General features: G+C 36.7%; 1 protein-coding gene across 2 annotated transcripts in view; it reads left to right on the top strand.

Annotated features, from left to right (window-relative positions):
• Positions 1-17,404, top strand: part of LOC123317565 (runt-related transcription factor 2) — a 62,472-nt gene extending 45,068 nt beyond the window's left edge. The window contains exons 5-7 of one of the 2 annotated variants that reach the window (XM_044904152.1): positions 3,856-3,960; positions 12,703-12,915; positions 16,461-17,404. In XM_044904152.1, coding sequence (XP_044760087.1) covers positions 3,856-3,960; positions 12,703-12,915; positions 16,461-17,077 — 935 coding nt within the window. In that variant the 3' untranslated portion in view covers positions 17,078-17,404. Of the gene's footprint in view, positions 1-3,843; positions 3,961-12,702; positions 12,916-16,460 lie in introns of both variants that reach the window. The other variant, XM_044904151.1, reaches the window with a different exon arrangement.
• Positions 17,405-19,284: the final 1,880 nt, after the last annotated feature.

Genomic DNA, 19,284 nt, shown 5'->3' with positions numbered 1-19,284 from the left:
CGAGCGTGTCACTTTAATATAAGGGGAGATACCTTGGACGCTCTTGAACTAGAATACCTCTTCCAAAAATTAGACCTGTATATAAGGGGAATTGGGAATTGTCTGGGACAGCCTATCAGAATTGTAGAAGGAAACCAATCATTGTTCATACTCGAGCATGTCATATTAGGATATATGTGGTTAATTACATGTTGAAAAGTATATATTCTCTTTATCTGACAATTTGAGCGTGACGAAAAATTGTAGAAGGGCGCCAAATTTGAAAAAAAAAACTTCACGTATACATTCTCGAGCGCAGTGACGGTTTTTTTATTTTGAAGCTAACGATTTAAGAATAAGGGAAAAAGTATAATCTGACAGTTTCAGAGAGCCGAAACAACAAAATATGACCATAAAAAGGTTTTTTGAATGATCTCCTCTCCTGGGCTTCAAATTGTTTTCCCATTCATTATAAAAGTTGTAGAGCATAACTTTTTGTACAAAATTTGTTCGAAGCAATTTTTTCTCTGCTCGAAAGTTCTTGAGACATATGGCGATGAATGTACAGAATGTTAGACTGTGTTTCTGCATCGACCTTGGCCTTTCGTATGTGTCGCTAAGCTCCTTGCCCTCATCGCCCTCTACTTCAAAAACGATTAAGAATATGTAAAGTTGCTTCAGACAAAAGTTGTATAGAATTTAGTCATCTACAACTTTCATAATGAATACAGAAACGATTAGGGAGGGAGATATTTAAAAAAAAATGCGTTGTTATCATCTTCAAACTGCAGATTAAGAAAACGCCCCCTGATTATGGTCAGATTGATGGGTCAACAAGTCTGCAACACCAAGATTAACCATCTGTATGAAAATCTGAAACGCTCGAGTATGTACAAGTAACGACTTTTATTGCATTTTCAAAGAACCGCTGTGACCTTGTGTCAAATCCGAATTGTCAGTCCCTAGAAAAATAGCTTCTTTTGGGTTCAATTGACATATCCTCCAAAAATCTGACACGCTCGAGAAAATTTTTTCTTACCATTTTCAATTCTTCCGTACGGCTAGCCCCACGACGCAAACTCTCAGATCAACATGAATTCATTATCAGAGACACGTAGGGCATATATAGTATTAATGTTAATATTAATCTGACACCCTCGAGTATGTACACCTGACGATTCGTTTTTACATCTTTGAGAACCTGTAGACGCTTTTCCCACATTTGAAAGTGCATACATCTTTTACCTGTTTTTCTTTCTTCCATTTAATCTTCAAAATCCACTAGGTCTCCACGACGCTCGAGTAAATCCCGATTTAGCATCGTCTGCTCCCCAACTACATGATATGAGACCGACCGTTTTCCAATCTCTGCTGCGAAATCCACCCTATACATTTCACCGTACCTGGAAAATTCAGGCCCAGCCTCGTCCGAACAACACAATTAGGTAAACTCGTATTGTTTTACCGAAAGGACATTAAAATTTCAGAACGCAGCACTGACACATAATCAACCATGTAAAATAATTACAGCCAGGCAGAACGGTTTTGCAGGAAATGTAATTATTTCCTGCGCCGGAGTATATATTAATTAACGTCTGTAGCAGTTGGTATCAGCAGGAGGTGACAAACGTAGCAGGACAGGGGGGGCCGAACTCCTGCGACAGCTGGACATTTTCCTGCTGACATGTATTAGATTAGGGTGAGAATCCAGACACTTGTTCCTGCCGTTCGGCCTGGCGATGGCGGGCAATCTCCTTCAGGACTGGGGACTTTTATTTTTTTACGTGCTAATTTCATTAACTGGGAATCTGTTAGGCGAGTCCTGACGAGTTTTTTCGGGTTCGAGGGCTTGTTTTTCAAGTGGGGCCCTATTTATTCTTGCACCACGATCGTTAGGCTGAAACCAACTCGAATTATTTATGATCAATCAGGTTCAGAAGAAAACGAATTTATATGTGTGGAAACGATGTATTTTGATATTCAGGATGTTTCAAAATAAGATGATGATCCCTAAGGTTTATAGGTTTGACCTACTCCTGTATCTCTCAAGCGGAAGGCACTTAGATTACTACCGAATTTATACATAATTATTCCTCAATTTGAATGATCATAGATGAATTATCAGAACACTCATGGAATAGGGTTTAATGGATCTGGCGATGAGTTCATATATGATTTTTATTTTTTTTTCTAATTTTGAACTGCTCCTAACTCTTTGATTAGAATGCATTAAATCTCTCGATATGATATCCATTGATGTTGCGATATGAATCTAACATTTTGAGAGAATCAAAGAGTTCTCATAATTTTTCGTGTTCAGGAAGTTTTCGAAAAATATAGTATTTTTGTTCTGCCTCTACAATTAATATAACGTTGATAATCAGGACACTTATTGAGAATGAAATATAACTTGCCTGAACTTCGTTACACCTTGGTTTCTCCAAGAATATGAATTAGCAAGCTAGAATCTTGTATTGGGGATTGTGGTTTTGGAATTCTCTCCTTAGATACACAGCCGCGCTGCTTTCTACAGTTCTCAACACATGCTTCTTCGCAGCCGAATATTAAACACGTTTGCTTAGTCAGCCTTATCCTTTGGGAGAACACTGTTGGGTGGTAGATAATGCATGAAAGTTATCGATATGTTTAAAGATACGTAGTGAAAGAAATAGGTGCAGAACTGACCGAACAATGAAAATAGTAAAATAAAATTCTAGTCGTGAAAAGCCACAACACAGTGGTAAACTTGTGGTCAATGAACTACTACCCCATATGAGAGATAAACGTGCAAGAAGAAATTATTTATTCGAAATATTAGCCATCAATGAACAAATCAAGCTTTAACAAATTAAAATACGAAATCAATGAGATGAACTAAGACTCGATTGGAAAGATTCAGACCTGTTTGCACTAAACGGACTTATTGTTAAGTGTCCCTCAAAATGAACCCTCAACTTAAATTACGTTGCACCAACTGTTAAGTGAGATTTAAATGTCTAAAGCTAGCCTTAAATTTAAGCGCTCCTGTAATGACCACTTAGGTATTTAAGGGCGGGATTCTAACCTAAAATAATTTGTTGAACTGGCTGCAGAACTTCCTATTTTTGATAGATTTTGAAAATTGAATGAATTCATTACTGAATACCAAGCCTTTTCTTTTGCCTTTATTGTAATGCCAGCAGTCTTTTTTAATTTTCAATTTGGTGTCACAAATCATGCTATAGTTAGCAACAAACTGTTTTCTTCTGTTGAAAAGTTGAGTGCCCTTCGTAAATTACCACCACTTGCTTGGCAATCATTCATCATATTCGTTTCATACTAACAAGGACAATAAGAACATTTTCTTCACGTTCCTCTTCAATAATAATAAAACAAATTCACACTAGACCTTACAAAGAAAGTGTTGTAATTATATAAACTTAGGTACCTTTTATTTGACAATCATTATCAATATTAATGCTAATTCAACAACAAAAAGTTGTTACTCTTTGATAATATTATAATAATATCCTTGACACTGACTGACAGGACAATAATGTTAGGTTAATGAAATGACAACGATCATCGGCAACCGGCCAACCAATGAAATGGCTTTATTGGACTAGGGTGAAGTGGCACCAAAATAAAAAACGGAAATATCACTAGATTTAAAAACTTGAGGGCCCCTTACTTAAGATTCTGTTAAGCCACTGCAACTGGGAATAAAATTAAGCGTCCATTAACTTTAAACGAGGCTTAGTTAAGTATTCCTTTTAAGTGGGATTGGTGCAAACGGGCCTCAGATACATTTCCAAAATAGTTCATCATTCTTATCATTTGGCAAATTTTTTGGGGATGCAATTTTTCATTAAGTTCTCACTGAAGTTTTTTTTCCAGGACAACAGCAACAGTTTCATTTCGCCTTCGGTCAGAGACCATTTCCCTTCGCTACATCAGATCCATTATCTACATTCAGAATGCCACCTATTGGAAATTGTAACAGTAAGTACTGAAGTAGTTCAATTCTTTGAAATTTCATTCATCGGAGACGGAGGGTGAGTCTTTTACTCGTACAAATATTTCAACAGTAGATTCTTGAGGTCAAAAGAAACACTTTTTCCTTTACCAATTTTTTCCGAATTGACCAATTGACTCAGCTTAAGAGATACAGGCTGTTGAAAAGTTTTCTTTTTCGAACACAAGATATCACCCACGTCTTCCAGTTTTCTCATTATGACTATTACGTACCATAAAATACCAAAAATTCAAAGAACCCAACTCTTGAAACTAAGTTCGACGCTATCTTATAAATATCGAAACGTGTAGTAAAATAAAAGTATACTTCATATTTCCTCGTATAATGTAGGTATACCGTATACCTATTGTATCATGCGCCGTTTTCGAGTAATTTGATGTTCGAAAGTTAAAAAGTATCTGAGAAATTTGAAACATTGGGTAAACACAGAAAAACAGAATTTTGACATTGATTACTGAACAACTTAATTTCTTCTTTTTTGACATTTTTTCTTTATAATAAACATTTCATTAGGCAATCTTCTCCGAAATCTTTTTGAGTCTTAGAATATAGAATAACAGGAAGGAGCATATTGCTCATTTCAATTTGACCGGAATAGAGGAGAAATATGGCCGACATATATTTCCGTTTCAACAGTGGCGTAGGATAATGAAGTTTCCAAAAAACTAACTTCAATAGTCAGTTGATTCTGATTAATCAAAAAAATTAGGAAAGCACTGACGTAAAGTCAGAAGCTTTTTCAAGCTCGTTCAAATTGATAATCAAAGCGGAAATTCACCCCGCCTAACACTGCTTGCCTAACTACTTAATGGTATTACGGTCTATGACTTAACATCACCTACGCCCATGGAGTGATATTGTCATGGAATAACCTTGTTATGTCATGAAATTCAGAAACTCATAATTAATACCTGATATTCAGCTTAAAAAATCACCTACCTATGAATTATTCACGCTAAAATATCCAAAATCCTTATTTCCAGCGAATTTCAAGAATCCAAATTACCAAAATTAAGTTAAAACATCACTTTGTTCATTTGGCCACAGATAACAGAATCATTTGACTTCCAAGTCTGCCACTTTTCAAATCAGAACTTGGAAGACCAATATGGCCGTTTCCGTCGCACAATTTCCGTCACATTCATTCGAAAAAGCTCCTTCCTGACATTCTATGTTCTAAGATTTGAGTATTCAACATTACATTACTATCATATTTTTTATGTTTCAAAATTTCATATTTTTCTCATTCATTCATTCAATTTTGAAACATAAAAAATATGATAGTAATGTAATGTTGAATACTCAAATAGATTTCGGAGAAGATTGCCTAATGACATGTCACAAAAGAAGAAGAGTTTTTTGACAATATTGGGGAATCAAGTTGAGAGTTCGGGTGAGAAGCTTTGATTTCATGTGTGAATTTATTTTATTTGTAATTTTAGTGGCGAGTTCTGAGGATGCTCTGACATAGAAGAGCGAAACTAGTCACCCTAATAAACGAACTAGGAAGTAAAAACCTTCTTTTTATTCAATAAAAACTTCCTACTTGGACAAATTCATTATATGTTCAATGTAACTTTGCTATGAAACTAGAATGAAACGTATCTCCTAAGGACCAATTTTAACGTTCATTCAACGATAAATAATAGGAGCGTTACTTGAAAAATTCAACATTTTTTCCTCATATCTGTGTTTATTGAGATGGAGGAGAATGGGTGAAAATTTGTACCTACATTCTTTCTACAATTTTTGATTCAGTTCGTATGTTGGAAATCTCAAATAGGGAATACTCCTTTTGAGGAAACTGATGTATTTTTTATGAAATATCTTTGAAACGTCACATTTTGAAATAACCATTTCAACCGTTTCCCAAGAAAAATTATTTTAAGCACTTAAAAATGAAAAATTAAAATGGGTATTTAAAATTTAAAGCGTTTCATGTGGATTGCACAAGTTGGCAACATCGACTGAAATATGCCTTGATAATAAAGGACAACAAATACATTATCTTGATGAGATAGACAAAGATGTATGGCTGTCTGTGAAGTCTGGGACGAACGAGGAAGGTCGTAAAATTTTATGGGATTTTCATGGCCGGTTGCAGTTGAAGCTCGCCAGTAAGTAGGCGCCTGTAGGTCAACAGCTGTTATTCTATAAAAAAGCTGATCGGACATTGTTCTTTTCATTGTCTTGTATGCGCTGTTGCCAAATCGTAAACTCCGCACAAAGCGATTAAAATTTGAAAACCCCATATTGGAAGTATGATTTTGACTAGTTTCCGTGGTGAATTTGAAAAAATCATGAATGAAACTCATAATTATTCAGTTTAAACTTGCATATGCAGTGATAACCCAAATTGAGGAGAATTCCCCATTGACGCGGATATTTTGGTGGTGAATATCAATATCACTGCAAAAACGAACCCGCGGCGAATCCAATGGCTCGTAAACCATCCAAATCCTCAACATTATCTACCTTATTAAGCGTCTTGAATTGAAACTGCTTCATTTGGCGGCCCCCAGCTTTCAACGCAAGAATAATGAATGAGTTTTTGTGTTCACTCGAGAGACAATTCCCGCTTGGGTAGTAAAAAGGGTTAGGCCAAATTAAGTACTAAGATTTAGCGAGGTTCACTCTCTATTAGAATGTAAGAAATGAAAGGAAAGTGAATAATCTTGGTGGATTACTTCTAACTTCATTAATGCGGACACAAACGGAATAAATATTCCCAGAAAAAACTGAGGAAGATGAAAAGGGTTCACCCCTTAATCTGCATGAATTTGGCGAGTTGTTAGAATTGTTTGCTTCCTCTGGACCATCGTCGGATCATTCTAGGCATGTCTTCAATACCTTCTGGAAAATACCAAACGACAATTGTCACAAAAATCTGTACTTATTTGCGCAGTTCTGAGCAATACGATGACTTGTAGTTGGGGAGCTCAAAAAGGAAATTCGAGAGTTACTCGAGTGTGTCAGATTTATATAAGGGGAGATACTTTGGACACTGTAGAGTACCTCTACCAAAAATTAGACTTGTATATAGGGGGAATTGACTAGGATACCCTGTCAGAATAATAAGAAAAAACGATCATTGTACAGGGTGGAAAAATTGGTGATACCTGAATTACAACTTTTTCAACCCAACGAGATAAAGAAAAATGCATGCAACATTACGGTCTTCTTTTTTCGAGAAACTAATAATGCCATCAACTGCATTACTCTATCTTCTTTTCTTTTCGAGTTATAGGTCAAAATCAAAATTTCAACTTTGGTCATTATCTCCGTTTCTGTTGGTGAATGAAGACATTATACAGACACTTTTTTGATAGCAATCCAATGGCGTACTATGATTTTTTCCAACAGATATATTTGCTGAGCTTTAACATAAAGACATAAAGTAGTTTAAAATGATTTTAAAAAGACGACATGAAAGGTACATTCATTCTTCTCTATCTCGTTGGGTTGAAAAGTTGTAGTTGAGGTATCACCAATTTTGCCCACCCTGTACATATTCGAGCGTGTCAGATTAAGACAAACATATGTGGTTAATTACATGTTGAAAAGTATATATGTATTCTCTTGATCTGACAATTCAAGCGTGACGAAAATGTGTGGAAGGGCGCCAAAGTTGCAATAAAAAGTCACGTGTACATTCTCGAGCACGGTGGCTTTTTTCTCAATATGAAGCTAATGATTCAAGAATAACGAAAAAAATATAATCTGACAGTTTCAATAAGTCGAAACGATAAAACTTAGCCATAAAGGTCACTAAAATCAGTTTTTTTTTAAATTATCTCCTCTTCTTGGCTTAAAATTGTTTTCGCATTCATTATGAAAGTTGTAGAGCATAACATTCTCTAGAAACTTTGTCCGAAGCAATTTTTTTTACGTTTGAACGTTTTTGAGATATATGGCGATGAATGTACATTAGACTGGGTTTCTACCTTGACCTTGGCCTTTCCCATGTGTGGCAAAGCTCTTTTCCTTTATCACCTTCTAGCTCGAAAACGGTTGAGAGTATGTAAAATTGCTCCTGAAACAATTAGATTTATAGGAAGGGAGAAATTTAAAAAAAAATTGCTTTGTTATCATCTTGAAACTGTCAGATTAAGAAAACCCCAGCTGAATAGTGTCAGATTAATGGGTCAACATGTCTGCAACACCGAGACTAGCCATCTGTATGAAAATTTGACACGCTCGAGCATGTACAAGTAACGATTTTTTTTACATTTTCTAAGGACTGCTGTGACCTTGCGTCAAGTGCGAATTGTCAGTCTCTTGAAAAGTAGCTTCCTTTGGGTCCAATTAACATATCCTTTAAAAATCTGACACGCACGCAAAAAAATTTCAACTGTTCCGTACGGCCAGTCCCACCACGCAAACTGTCAGATCAACATGAACTTATTATCAAAGACGCGTCGGACATTTACAGTATTTTAATCTGACACGCTCGAGTATGTACACCTGACGATTTTTTTTTACATTTTTGAGAACCTGCAGACGCTTTGCTAACCGCTGAAAGTGCATACATCATAGAACCTTTTTTTTCCTTCTACCATCTAATATTCAAAATGCACTAGGTCTCCACGACGCTCCAGTAAATTCCGATTCAGCATCGTCGGCTCCCCAACTATTGGTGTTTCTTCAGAAGGTTAAAGTTGGAAAAATCATCTCCGAAATAAAAATTCAATATGTTTCGACCCTATATTCATCATCGGAAAACCAAGAGAAAACGTGAAAGGATTATTTCATTGATTGTATAATTTGGTAGCTGCTTGTATTCTCCTGAAACTCATTTTGGGTTTTCTCTCCGAATATCTGAAACACAATAAAAATTGTCAGTATAGCACGAATAGTTGTGCATCTCGAAAACAATAGATTTTTCCTTGCAATGGATAGTTTCGATTCGATACTGATAAAAATACATAAGAGACCAAAGTGAGAAATAATGCGAAACCTCAACAATAAAGTTGACAAGAATTGTCCAAAGTTATAACATTTAGTTTGATGTCCTCACAGTCTGAATTCACGTATAAAAATGGGGTGAAATACGCCAGCATATTCTTTCTGATGCGAATTCAAACAAGAAAACATGGAGAAGTCGATGCAGTACACAAACTGCTCCGAGCATACAGTCGTAGTCCATTGTGAAGCCTATGGTCAGTATTTGGTCAGAGGTTTTATTTTCCAAATAACTATCCAGATGATCAGACGTGTGATGAACCCATAAACCTTATCCAAATCGAAAATATCGAATCTCATCATCTAACTTTGAAAGCCTGATTCCTCCTCGTATATCCAGACGTATCGACATTTTTTCAATCTATCATCCGGAGATTGGACGATTGCAATCAGCGAAATTAGCCCTCATCCCACCGTCCACTTCATCGGCGAATTTGTTGGCAATTCCGGCCGAACAACGGAAAGTTTAAAACCGAAATAAAAAGCAATTGATTTGTTTTTGCGGTATGAAACGGATTTGATAACATGTGGACTGAACGTAGGTCGGGATAGATTCCGTGAAAAAACAGACGGATGGGTGGTTTGACAGCGGGTGGGCGTCGGATCGATAGCGGCGTTGTCAAGCGGAAGGGTTTTTCAGGAATTTGAGGATTTTCGAAAATTCAGTTGGTTATGTGAAACACAGAAAGATATTGTTTTTCTGTCGGTAAAACCTTGAAGTTGATGAGTTTCAGTGCAGATAACGACGTTTTTTTTTACTGAGAACGCATAAACCGTATCTGCAGAAGGACCAAATTTTGTCACGTGTCTTCTATACTGGTTGGCTTCTCCCTTTCCCCTTGAAGTTATGCCACGAAGTTTTCCCTACACTGTGGTCATGTTGAATTATATTTTTGACGATCCGCATTATTTTTTTGACCAGTATTCGTCTTGAGATTGGATCAGTTAGATTTTGGTGCATTAGATTTTTAATATTTATTTGTAAGATTCTCAGTTCGTAGATTTTCTTTCAATATTTTCATTTTTTGTTGTTTAATCTTCTGAATTTGTTAGTTTCTTTTATTTTGCTTTTTGCACAATAGTAACTTATGCCCATTCTCACAGCCGTCAACGGAAATAGTCTTAATAAGTCTTAATTTATTGTTTCTGTATAGTGATCTGTAATTTTATTTCTTCGGCCTTCAAATGTTCGGCCTCTTCCTGTAAACCTTCTTCCGACAGAGCTTCCTGGCCATGTGACCCATGTTGTGCAAACTGAAAAATAGCATCAGATTTTCTGTGCGTGAACCCTTACTTAACAAGGAAGATCCGAATATCCTAAATAATTATACCCCTTACGAAATCTGACTCAAGGCGTGTAAGACCAAGATCAGCTGACAGCAGTTCTCCAACTTAAGTTCCTACAGCAGTCTTTGTTTTATACGTGCGGCGTGTTCAAAGCCGAGATTAGCCGATTGCGGTTTCTACATTCTTTATGTGCAAACCATTAGTTGAAAAGTGAAAACCAGAATTCCTCAACCTGTCCTTGTTATTTTCCACAATCGTAGAATAGCTGGAGTATAAGAGAACCCTTCACAAAATTGGCGCTCAAGCAGGGACCTGAAACTGGGACTATCAAAATCCTTCAATTGTGAATTCTAACTGTCATTGGGGTGGAAAAACTTCCATTATTACAATTCAATCAACGAAGAAATTTTGGTAAGCCCAATTCATTCATTCATTCATTGCTGTATCCTGTTACCGGGAATAAATCTAGAAAATGGCAAAAAAAACGGTGCGAACAGCCTTAGGGCTAATTGCGACTGTGTGCCCTCCTGTGACTGAAGAGACCTAACCGTGACCTACAGATCCTACCACACTCCGGGCAGAGATAGTCACCAACCAGATCTGGCCGCTGCTGTATCCTTCTCGAGTCTCCATTATAACTGTGCACCAAAGACCTCCACTGTGACCTGTTTGACGCTAGTTGTTCCCAGTTAAGATTGGCATTAACTGATTTTAGGGATTGATGTAGTATATCCTTAAACCGCTTATACTGGCCTCCTGGTTTCCGAGCCCTCTTCTGTGAATTCGCCATACAGAGCTCTTTTGGGGAGTCTTGTGTCTTGCATCCTCAGAATGTGGCCGCTCCATCTGAGTCAGGCCCTCGATTTTTGAGTTTCAATTGTTGTACAACTGGAGCGTTGCAAGACTTCTGCATTCGAAACTTTGTGGAACCATCTGATGTGCATTATCTGTCTTAGATGACGTTGTTGCGTTTGTTCAAGCTGTTTAATATGTCGCCTGTAGGGCGTCCAGCTTTCGCTTCCGTAAAGAAGCGTTGGGAGGACGACTTGTAAACAACTGTCTTGGTCTTCAGATTGAGGTCGTGATAAAACTCTGTCCTTCAGCTTCCAGAATGCCCGTGATGCCGAATTGATACGGTTGTGTATTTCCGTGTCTAGGTTAGCCCTAGTATCTTTGAAGCTTCCCAAGTATTTGAACTGCTCGACCTGTTCTAGAGTTTCATTCTCCAGGCTGATATCTATTTGAAGGCTTTCTGGCGGACTTACCAGGATTTTGGTTTTGTCAATATTGAGTTTAAGACCTAAAGTAACAGAAACCCAACAACAGAAGCAAGAGAAAAAAATCGTTATGAACATCACTGAAACCAATTGATATTACCTTTGGAATTTCACTCAGTTTTTTTCCTCTATAACTTAGTGTGTTGTCTATATTCCGAAGACTGTTACCATCGTTTTATCAATTTTCAACTATTTTCATTGTCTCAAATGTTTCTTCTATGAGATGAGCTAAGATGTTTGGATCGATGAGAAAGGTGTCTTAGGAAACTCGAGAACAACAAGATCAATAGTTTTTCGGTATATTAGATGGGAATAATGAATAACAGGTAGAGCAAAGGCCCGGACTGGCCCAAGGAAAGTCCACTCACAACAAGTTTTCCGAAGAATTAGATCGCAACACAGACCATCAATCCTAGGAAGTAGCCTGTCCAGGTACTAACGCAGTTTGGAGAGCAGGATGATTCGGTGTGAAAACCGACTTGAAAGTTTTTCGATCAGCTGTAGGACCCTGTCAAAAATAACTTCTTACAAATCATTATTCGAGTTAGCCCTAGGATGGTGAGTCTGGTGGATGAAGGCGCTTCGATTTCTTCCATTCTTGTAAATTACGGTGATGAATTCATTTCGCGTAGAAAGGCGAAATAATCAACCAGTATCAAATGAAAACAAGTAATCTAAAAACAGAAGGGAACAGATAAATGATTGAACCAAATGAATTGCATTTCACAATAATTGTCTATTTACAAAATGGAAGCAAAAATTCCTGCTCATTTTTTTCAACCGTGAAATCATTGGATTACGGAGATTTAAAGCGGAATTGCATGGCAACCCTGTTCGATACTATCAAGTGCATTACCGACATGAACAAAGTACACTCGACGCCGATAGTGGAGCACTACTTCAGTTAACATGCCTATTTATTACCTCTGGCCGACTGGAATTTACGATTGGACCATTGCAAGTAATTACAAACAGGCCTCCATACGTGCGCTCATCCCTTATGTTCTTTATGGCATGATATGAATGTCGTGATGCACGATAAATACCTTTCATTTCGATCCAGTTTGATAAGTATGAAATTTCAACGATGTCCTGACATTGCTCGTGATTGGTTCTAAATCTCACTACTTAAGTGGAGAGAAAGTTATCATCGAACAAAGATGAAATGAATTTTTTTTTCAGATATGACACAGTTCGGTCTCACATCCACTAACTCTCATTGGGGATATGGAGCTGCAGGTGCTTATTCTCCATATTTCACACCAAGCACGCTGGGGTCTTGTGCAGCTCCTACAGCATCACAGTTCAATACTCCAGCTCTGGGTTTCTCTGGAACAACCCCTGAACAATCCTCAACACAGGATGCTTTCGGCAGCAGTACTTCTGCCACCTCACGTGAGTTTTTTAGCCTTACTCAAAATGCAATTTGAAACAGCCATAGAGATGGTTTTAAAAAATGAAATTGAGTATTAACTCAAAGAATACAATACAAAGATATACGGGGTGTTATCAAAGGTGAGGCTTTTTTTTTTGACAAAAGGTAGAACTGATCAAAATAAGTCGTTTAACCAAAAATTGTCTATATGAAATACCCAAGATGGCTGTGATAAAACCCCTAGAAGTTCGACAAAATTTCATTGAATTTCAAGTACGGGACTGTGAAAGGTGACTCCGTCATCGCAAATTCGAAACAAAACATAAACATATGGCTGGACAATGAATGGTTCAGTACCAAGTTCATCGGATTAGATGCATCAGGTCACTTTTGAGAGAAGCATAATTGTTCTATCGTGCAATTTAGGATGAAAAAAAATGTAGGAAACGAGGCAGTTTCTTGAAAGTGCTTATGTTAGTTATGTTGAAAAAGTGCTATGATGTTTCCCCATTTCATCCCATTTTTACGACAATTGTTGGAATGTTCGAATAAGAAGATTGTGATGCCCATTGTGAAAAACTCGTGAATAATTTAGACGAATTTCATTTGTGAAATTTTTAAGTATTATTATATTTTTTACACTTGTGTAATAAGTTTCTTCTGTTAGTTGGTATCGAAATGAGCCATTTCATATAATTGTTTAAGTTTTAAAAAAATAATGAGAAGAATTCGCCAATCCTAAGTTTCTATTTTCATTACCACGTAAAAATCGAACGAGCCAAAATCCTAAACGAAACCACATCGTCGAATCAGCAGATAAGTTTTTTACCACTGCTTTACGATAACTCATCTACAAGAAACTGTCTAGGGTCGTATTAGAATCTATTTCAGTAATCATTTTCAATTTTTGTTTAAACTTTGTCATTTTGAATGTTTTGTATAGGTGATTTTTGGTGAAACGCTTTATTTTGACCAGTTCTATCTTCTGTTGAAAAAAAGCCTCACCTTCAAATACTCCCTGTATATATAGTGTGTTTCAACATCTCGCTTTTCCGGCTTTGAAATGAAAATGTGGAGAATCGCTCGGATCCATCAATGTCTGATTCGAGAGGAACAACGTTTTCGCTCTTTGTATCCTCGTAACTGCAACCCCTAACGGAGGTGATTAGTTTATTAAATGCTGGAAATGGTCACCATTCCCTTCCACCCAGTGATATAAGTTTTGCTGAAAACGTTCACGTACATTGCTCATGATTTCTGGTGTAATTGGACGGCATTCATTAATGATCCGAGTTCGCAAATCATCTAGTGGCTCAGGTTGGGTAGCGTAAATCTTAGATTTCAGGTGACCCCATACAACAAGTCCAGTGGAGCTAGATCAGGTGATCTGGGTGGCCACTCAATATGCCCCCTTCTTCCAATCAAGGATTCTCATGATTGTTGAGCGCGAAACACCATATACATCGGGCATTTCCCCTGTAATAAACGTCGTATCCATTGCTACATGACCTAAGACAGCCACGTCCCTAGCTTCGTCTCTTTCATGCACCATCTATTTGTTTCCTACTGAATCAGTAGCGTCAAATTTGGCAACCAGCTGCACAACGTAAGAGGCGGATACATTTATTCCACGATGTCGTTCGTCAAATAAAATCGAGGAGTCGTTATTTAAATTTTTTTATCATTTTCACCCTTTCTGTTACCGTATACACAAATTTATAATCGTTTGAACACACTTTGTAACATGCTCAAAAATTCGCGATAGACTAAGGTGGATCAAAAACATGGTCCGTCTATTTTTTGGACAAAAAATTAATACTTTTATGTACAAAAAATTAACAACACCACTATTAAATATGGAAATATGAAATATTTTTTAAACGTCACATTCTGAAATAACTATTTCAACCGTTTCCCAAAAAAAAATTATTTTAAGTACTTAAAAATGAAAAATAAAAATGGGTATTCAAAATTTAAAGCGTTCCGTTTCTATTGCACAAGTTGGCAACATCGACAGAAATATGCGTTGATAATAAAGGACAACAAATACACTATGTTGATGAGATAGACAAAGATGGCTGTCTATGAAGTCTGCGACTAACGAGAAAGGTCGTAAAATTTTATGGGATTCTTATGGCCGTTGAGGCTCGGCATTGAGTGCGTGCCCTATCAGGGATGTAAATCAACAGCTGCTATTTTATAAACAATTGGATTCGAAACTTACATTCAAAGCGCATATCGAAAAAACTGTGAACGATTGTAACAAACTTATCGGTTTCATAAGGAGAACCTGTCATGTTTTTCGGGAAAGGCCTCTTCTGAACATTTATTTTGCGTATATTCACAGTAAACTGTGCTTTGCTTAGGTTGTCTGTAATCCCCATTATCAAGTTCATATTGACAGGATAGAAAGAGTTCAGAGAAGATTTCTCAGGTTTGTTGCATATAGGTCCCAAACTCCCATTGAAAATAGAGACTATTCTCCATTCATGCGAAAGCATGGGATTGTGACACTACAGGGTAGAAGAGCCATCGCGGATTTAATTATGGTCTTCAAGATAATGAATGGACTAACTCAAAGTCCGGAAATCTTTTCTAGGGTCCAGCTGAACATCCCGAATAGAGTGCTGAGATATTTTGAATTCTTTAAAATACCTTTCAGGAGAACAAATGCCGGTCAGAATTCCCCTTTGTGTCGAATGCTCAGGACTTTCAATGAATACTGCGGCAATATAGAATATTTGAGGTTATCCCTGCTGTCCTTTCGTCGGAGAGTCAGGAGAATTTTTGAGAGCTGAACGCAAGGCCATACAGGCTTAAGTGCTTATGAACTGTGGAACTGTGTCCTTTTCACGAGCCGCTGGTAGTATTTATCGGTGTTTACCTATGTGCGAATAATGTTTTTTTTTGCTTTTGTATTGATCACTGATTGATGTTTTGGTTTTATTGTATTTTATTCACAACCCACTAAATTTAAATAGAGGGTTCTATTTTTGGATCACTAGATCTGTATGTAACCCCTTAGCATAAATAAATAAACAAGCCATTGTTTTTTTTTATTTTCTTGTAGGCGCTATTGCCATATCGTGAACTAGAAACGAAGCGATTCAAATTTTAAAACCTCGTATTTAAAGAATAATTTTGAATAGTTTCCGCGGTGCATTTGAAAAGTTCATGAATGAAACCCATAATTATTCGGTTTAAACTTGCATATTTTGTTTGTCTCTTCACTTATTCTTGCATTCGTCACAAATTGTCCATATACATTTATTTTTGTCTCTATTTTGTAAAGTAAATCTTAGGCTAATGACCATAGCAGTCGATGCCTATAAAAAAAAAAAAACTTGCATATGCTGTGATAACCCAAATTGAGGAGAATTCCCCATTCTTCCAGACTATGTCGAACTAGTATTCGAGATAATTGAAAACATTTTTCGTAAAATTAACGAAAGTCAAAATAAAGAACAACCGGGAGAATTATCTATAATAGATTGTATTCTCCTTTTAATTCAAATACATATTTTTTAAGACATATTAATGCTGATTTCATTTTATTTTTTTGCAGTACTTCCAGACTCAGCAGCCTCTGATTTGGATCAGCACTTGGGGTTGGTTGGCCAGAACCATAACCACGTCCAAACACATTCTTCCTCGCTACTCGTTCCTAGATATTCCACCACTCACTCAGATTTCACCTTGTCGGGCGCAAGATCCATATCGGACAACTCAAGTGCAGCCGAAAGTCCAGTCCAAGACGACCTCCTGCCATCCCATACATCCCTCGGTTCGAATCATCTCAACAGTGCCAATGTGCAGCTTCACCAGAACATGACTTCCAGCAGCGCATATCCTAGCTCCAACTGTAACAATTCTATATACCCAGTCTTACCTGCCAGTCTCCTTTACTCTCAGCTTTACTCAGCAGCTAACCAGAGCCACAATTTCCATTCCTTCCACTCTCACACCAGCCAGGCTCATCACAATGATATCCAGAGCGTAATGGACCAACTTTCGACCAACCAGAGGCAGATGAATGGTAGTACTGACCTTCTATTAGCTAATAACGTAACGTGCGCAGCCGCAGCGGCACGTCAAGATGATGCACACCCAAGGGGCCTCAGCTCTGGTACTCAGCGAGGACCTGCGCAGAATGGTGAATCGGTGGTGTGGAGACCTTACTGACTGAGGTTCGTTCAGTTGATATCGAAAACAATGTGATTATTTGTGCAATATTAGGTAGACTCTCGATTATTTTTGATCGATTCTCGAATATTATGGACGACGATAGTTTTTGAATTTTTGTGAATTATCTACATTGGGTCAAATTTTAATTATGTTATGTTATTGTTTTTGTTTGTATAGATGCACGAATTGGAAGTTTTCTGATTGTTGAACTAAAATTAATATTATGCTTCTACTGCCTAGGAAATTGGTGAAAATAACAACTCGAGACTATTTTCAGAGTAACATCCCTATTTGAGTTGTTTGAACCTTTTTACAAATTTCTGCTCTGAAGAAAGAAGAGAACAATTTTTCGAATTAAAAAATCGTTAGGTGGCTGGGTGAGTTTCATTTTCATTTAAGCTAATCGCTTATCAGAAAAGTGTAATAAACTTTCAAATACCGTAGATTCGGGTGACTTGGGACGATTATTGAATTCAACTTGTCATATTTTCAAAATGGTGACGTATTTTTATCTGAAAAAGCGGTTCGAATTTGCTTAATGACTCAGACTATTGATTGGGATATATACCATGCTTTAGAATTCGGATATAAAGTTTGAAAAAATTTGAATATACTTGTCTCAAGTCACCCACCGATTTGGGCGGTTGGGACACAATTAAAAATCTATTGATTTCTCAACTCTCAAATCAAATAGGTGACTTGGGGCGGTGTATTATTTTAAAAAATTAGAATTTGTGATTATATAGTTGAAATTCGGTAAGGAAATTAAATGATAAACCCCTATTACAGCGAATGTGAATATATTGCAACTCGAATATAAAAAAACTAAACATAACAATGGAACTTTGATTTCTTTCATTCTTTGGTGACTTCTTTGTGGAAATAACGTAAATAATAATATCCTGCGAAAAATCTGCATATTTGTATCTATTGGGCATTTTCCCCAAGTCACCCTATGATACAACAAAATAAATGAATGAGGTCCGTGTTACCGTTTGAATTGTAAACAACCTTTTTTCATGACATATCTAATATCCCAATATCCCACGTATCCAGAAAAAAAATTTCACATGCACAAACTGAAACACATGTACAGGGTGGGCAAATTTCGATGTTTTAGTACTACAGCTTTTAAACCAGAGGAGATAGACAAAATCTGATACCCCATTCTCGTTCTCTTTTTCAGAGAAACTAACAAGAGTAGTAGTCATTTTTGGCCACCTTCTTTTGTTTTCGAGTTATAAGCGAAAATTGGAAAAATGGCGATTCCGAAATAAATTTATATCTCCGCTAATACTGATGATAGAGCTCTGAAACTGAAACATTATACAGGCACTTTTTTGAGTAGAATCCAGTGGCGTGCTTGCCTTTTTAGCAGGATTTTTAATTACGAAGCTATGACCCAAAGTTATGTTTTTTTAAATGGGAACACTAGATTTCTGTGCAAGTTTTTGAAAGCTTTATTTTTACTGATTTCAAAAATATATAACATCATATGGTTTGCATCAATATAAATAATAAAAAATGGTCAAAAACCTTTTTTCTCAATATTTCTATGGTTTCAACTTCCGTTGAGAATAGAAAAATGTAGCATCTTATTATCACCACAGTCTCCTTCTATTAGTCCTTTCATTTCTATGCTTCTTACTCAATTTCTCCAAGATTCAAATTTCATGAAAATTGGTAAAAAGCATAGAAATAATGACATTTCCGGAAGGAGCCTGCTCTTATTATAGGAAGCTCTATGTTTCTGTGCTCATCAAAAGTTGAAACCATAGAAATATTGAGAAAAAAAGGTTTTTGACCATTTTTTATTATTTATATTGATGCAAACCATATGATGTTATATATTTTTGAAATCAGTAAAAATTAAGCTTTCAAAAAATTGCACAGAAATCTAGTGTTCCCATTTAAAAAAACATAACTTAGGGTCATAGCTTCGTAATTAAAAATCCTGCTAAAAAGGCAAGTACGCCACTGGATTGTACTCAAAAAAGTGCCTGTATAATGTTTTTGTTTCAGAGCTCTATCATCAGTATTAGCGGAGATATAAATTTATTTCGGAATCGCCATTTTTCCAATTTTCGCTTATAACACGAAAACAAAAGAAGGTGGCCAAAAATGACTACCACTCTTGTTAGTTTCTCTGAAAAAGAGAACGAGAATGGGGTATCAGATTTTGTCTATCTCCTCTGGTTCAAAAG

The sequence above is a fragment of the Coccinella septempunctata genome, chromosome 7 (assembly GCF_907165205.1).
Source record: "Coccinella septempunctata chromosome 7, icCocSept1.1, whole genome shotgun sequence".
In the NCBI taxonomy this organism is placed as follows: Eukaryota; Metazoa; Arthropoda; class Insecta; order Coleoptera; family Coccinellidae; genus Coccinella; species Coccinella septempunctata.
The sequence above is the reverse complement of the archived record's forward strand: the minus strand, read 5'-3'. Positions and strand labels throughout refer to the sequence as shown.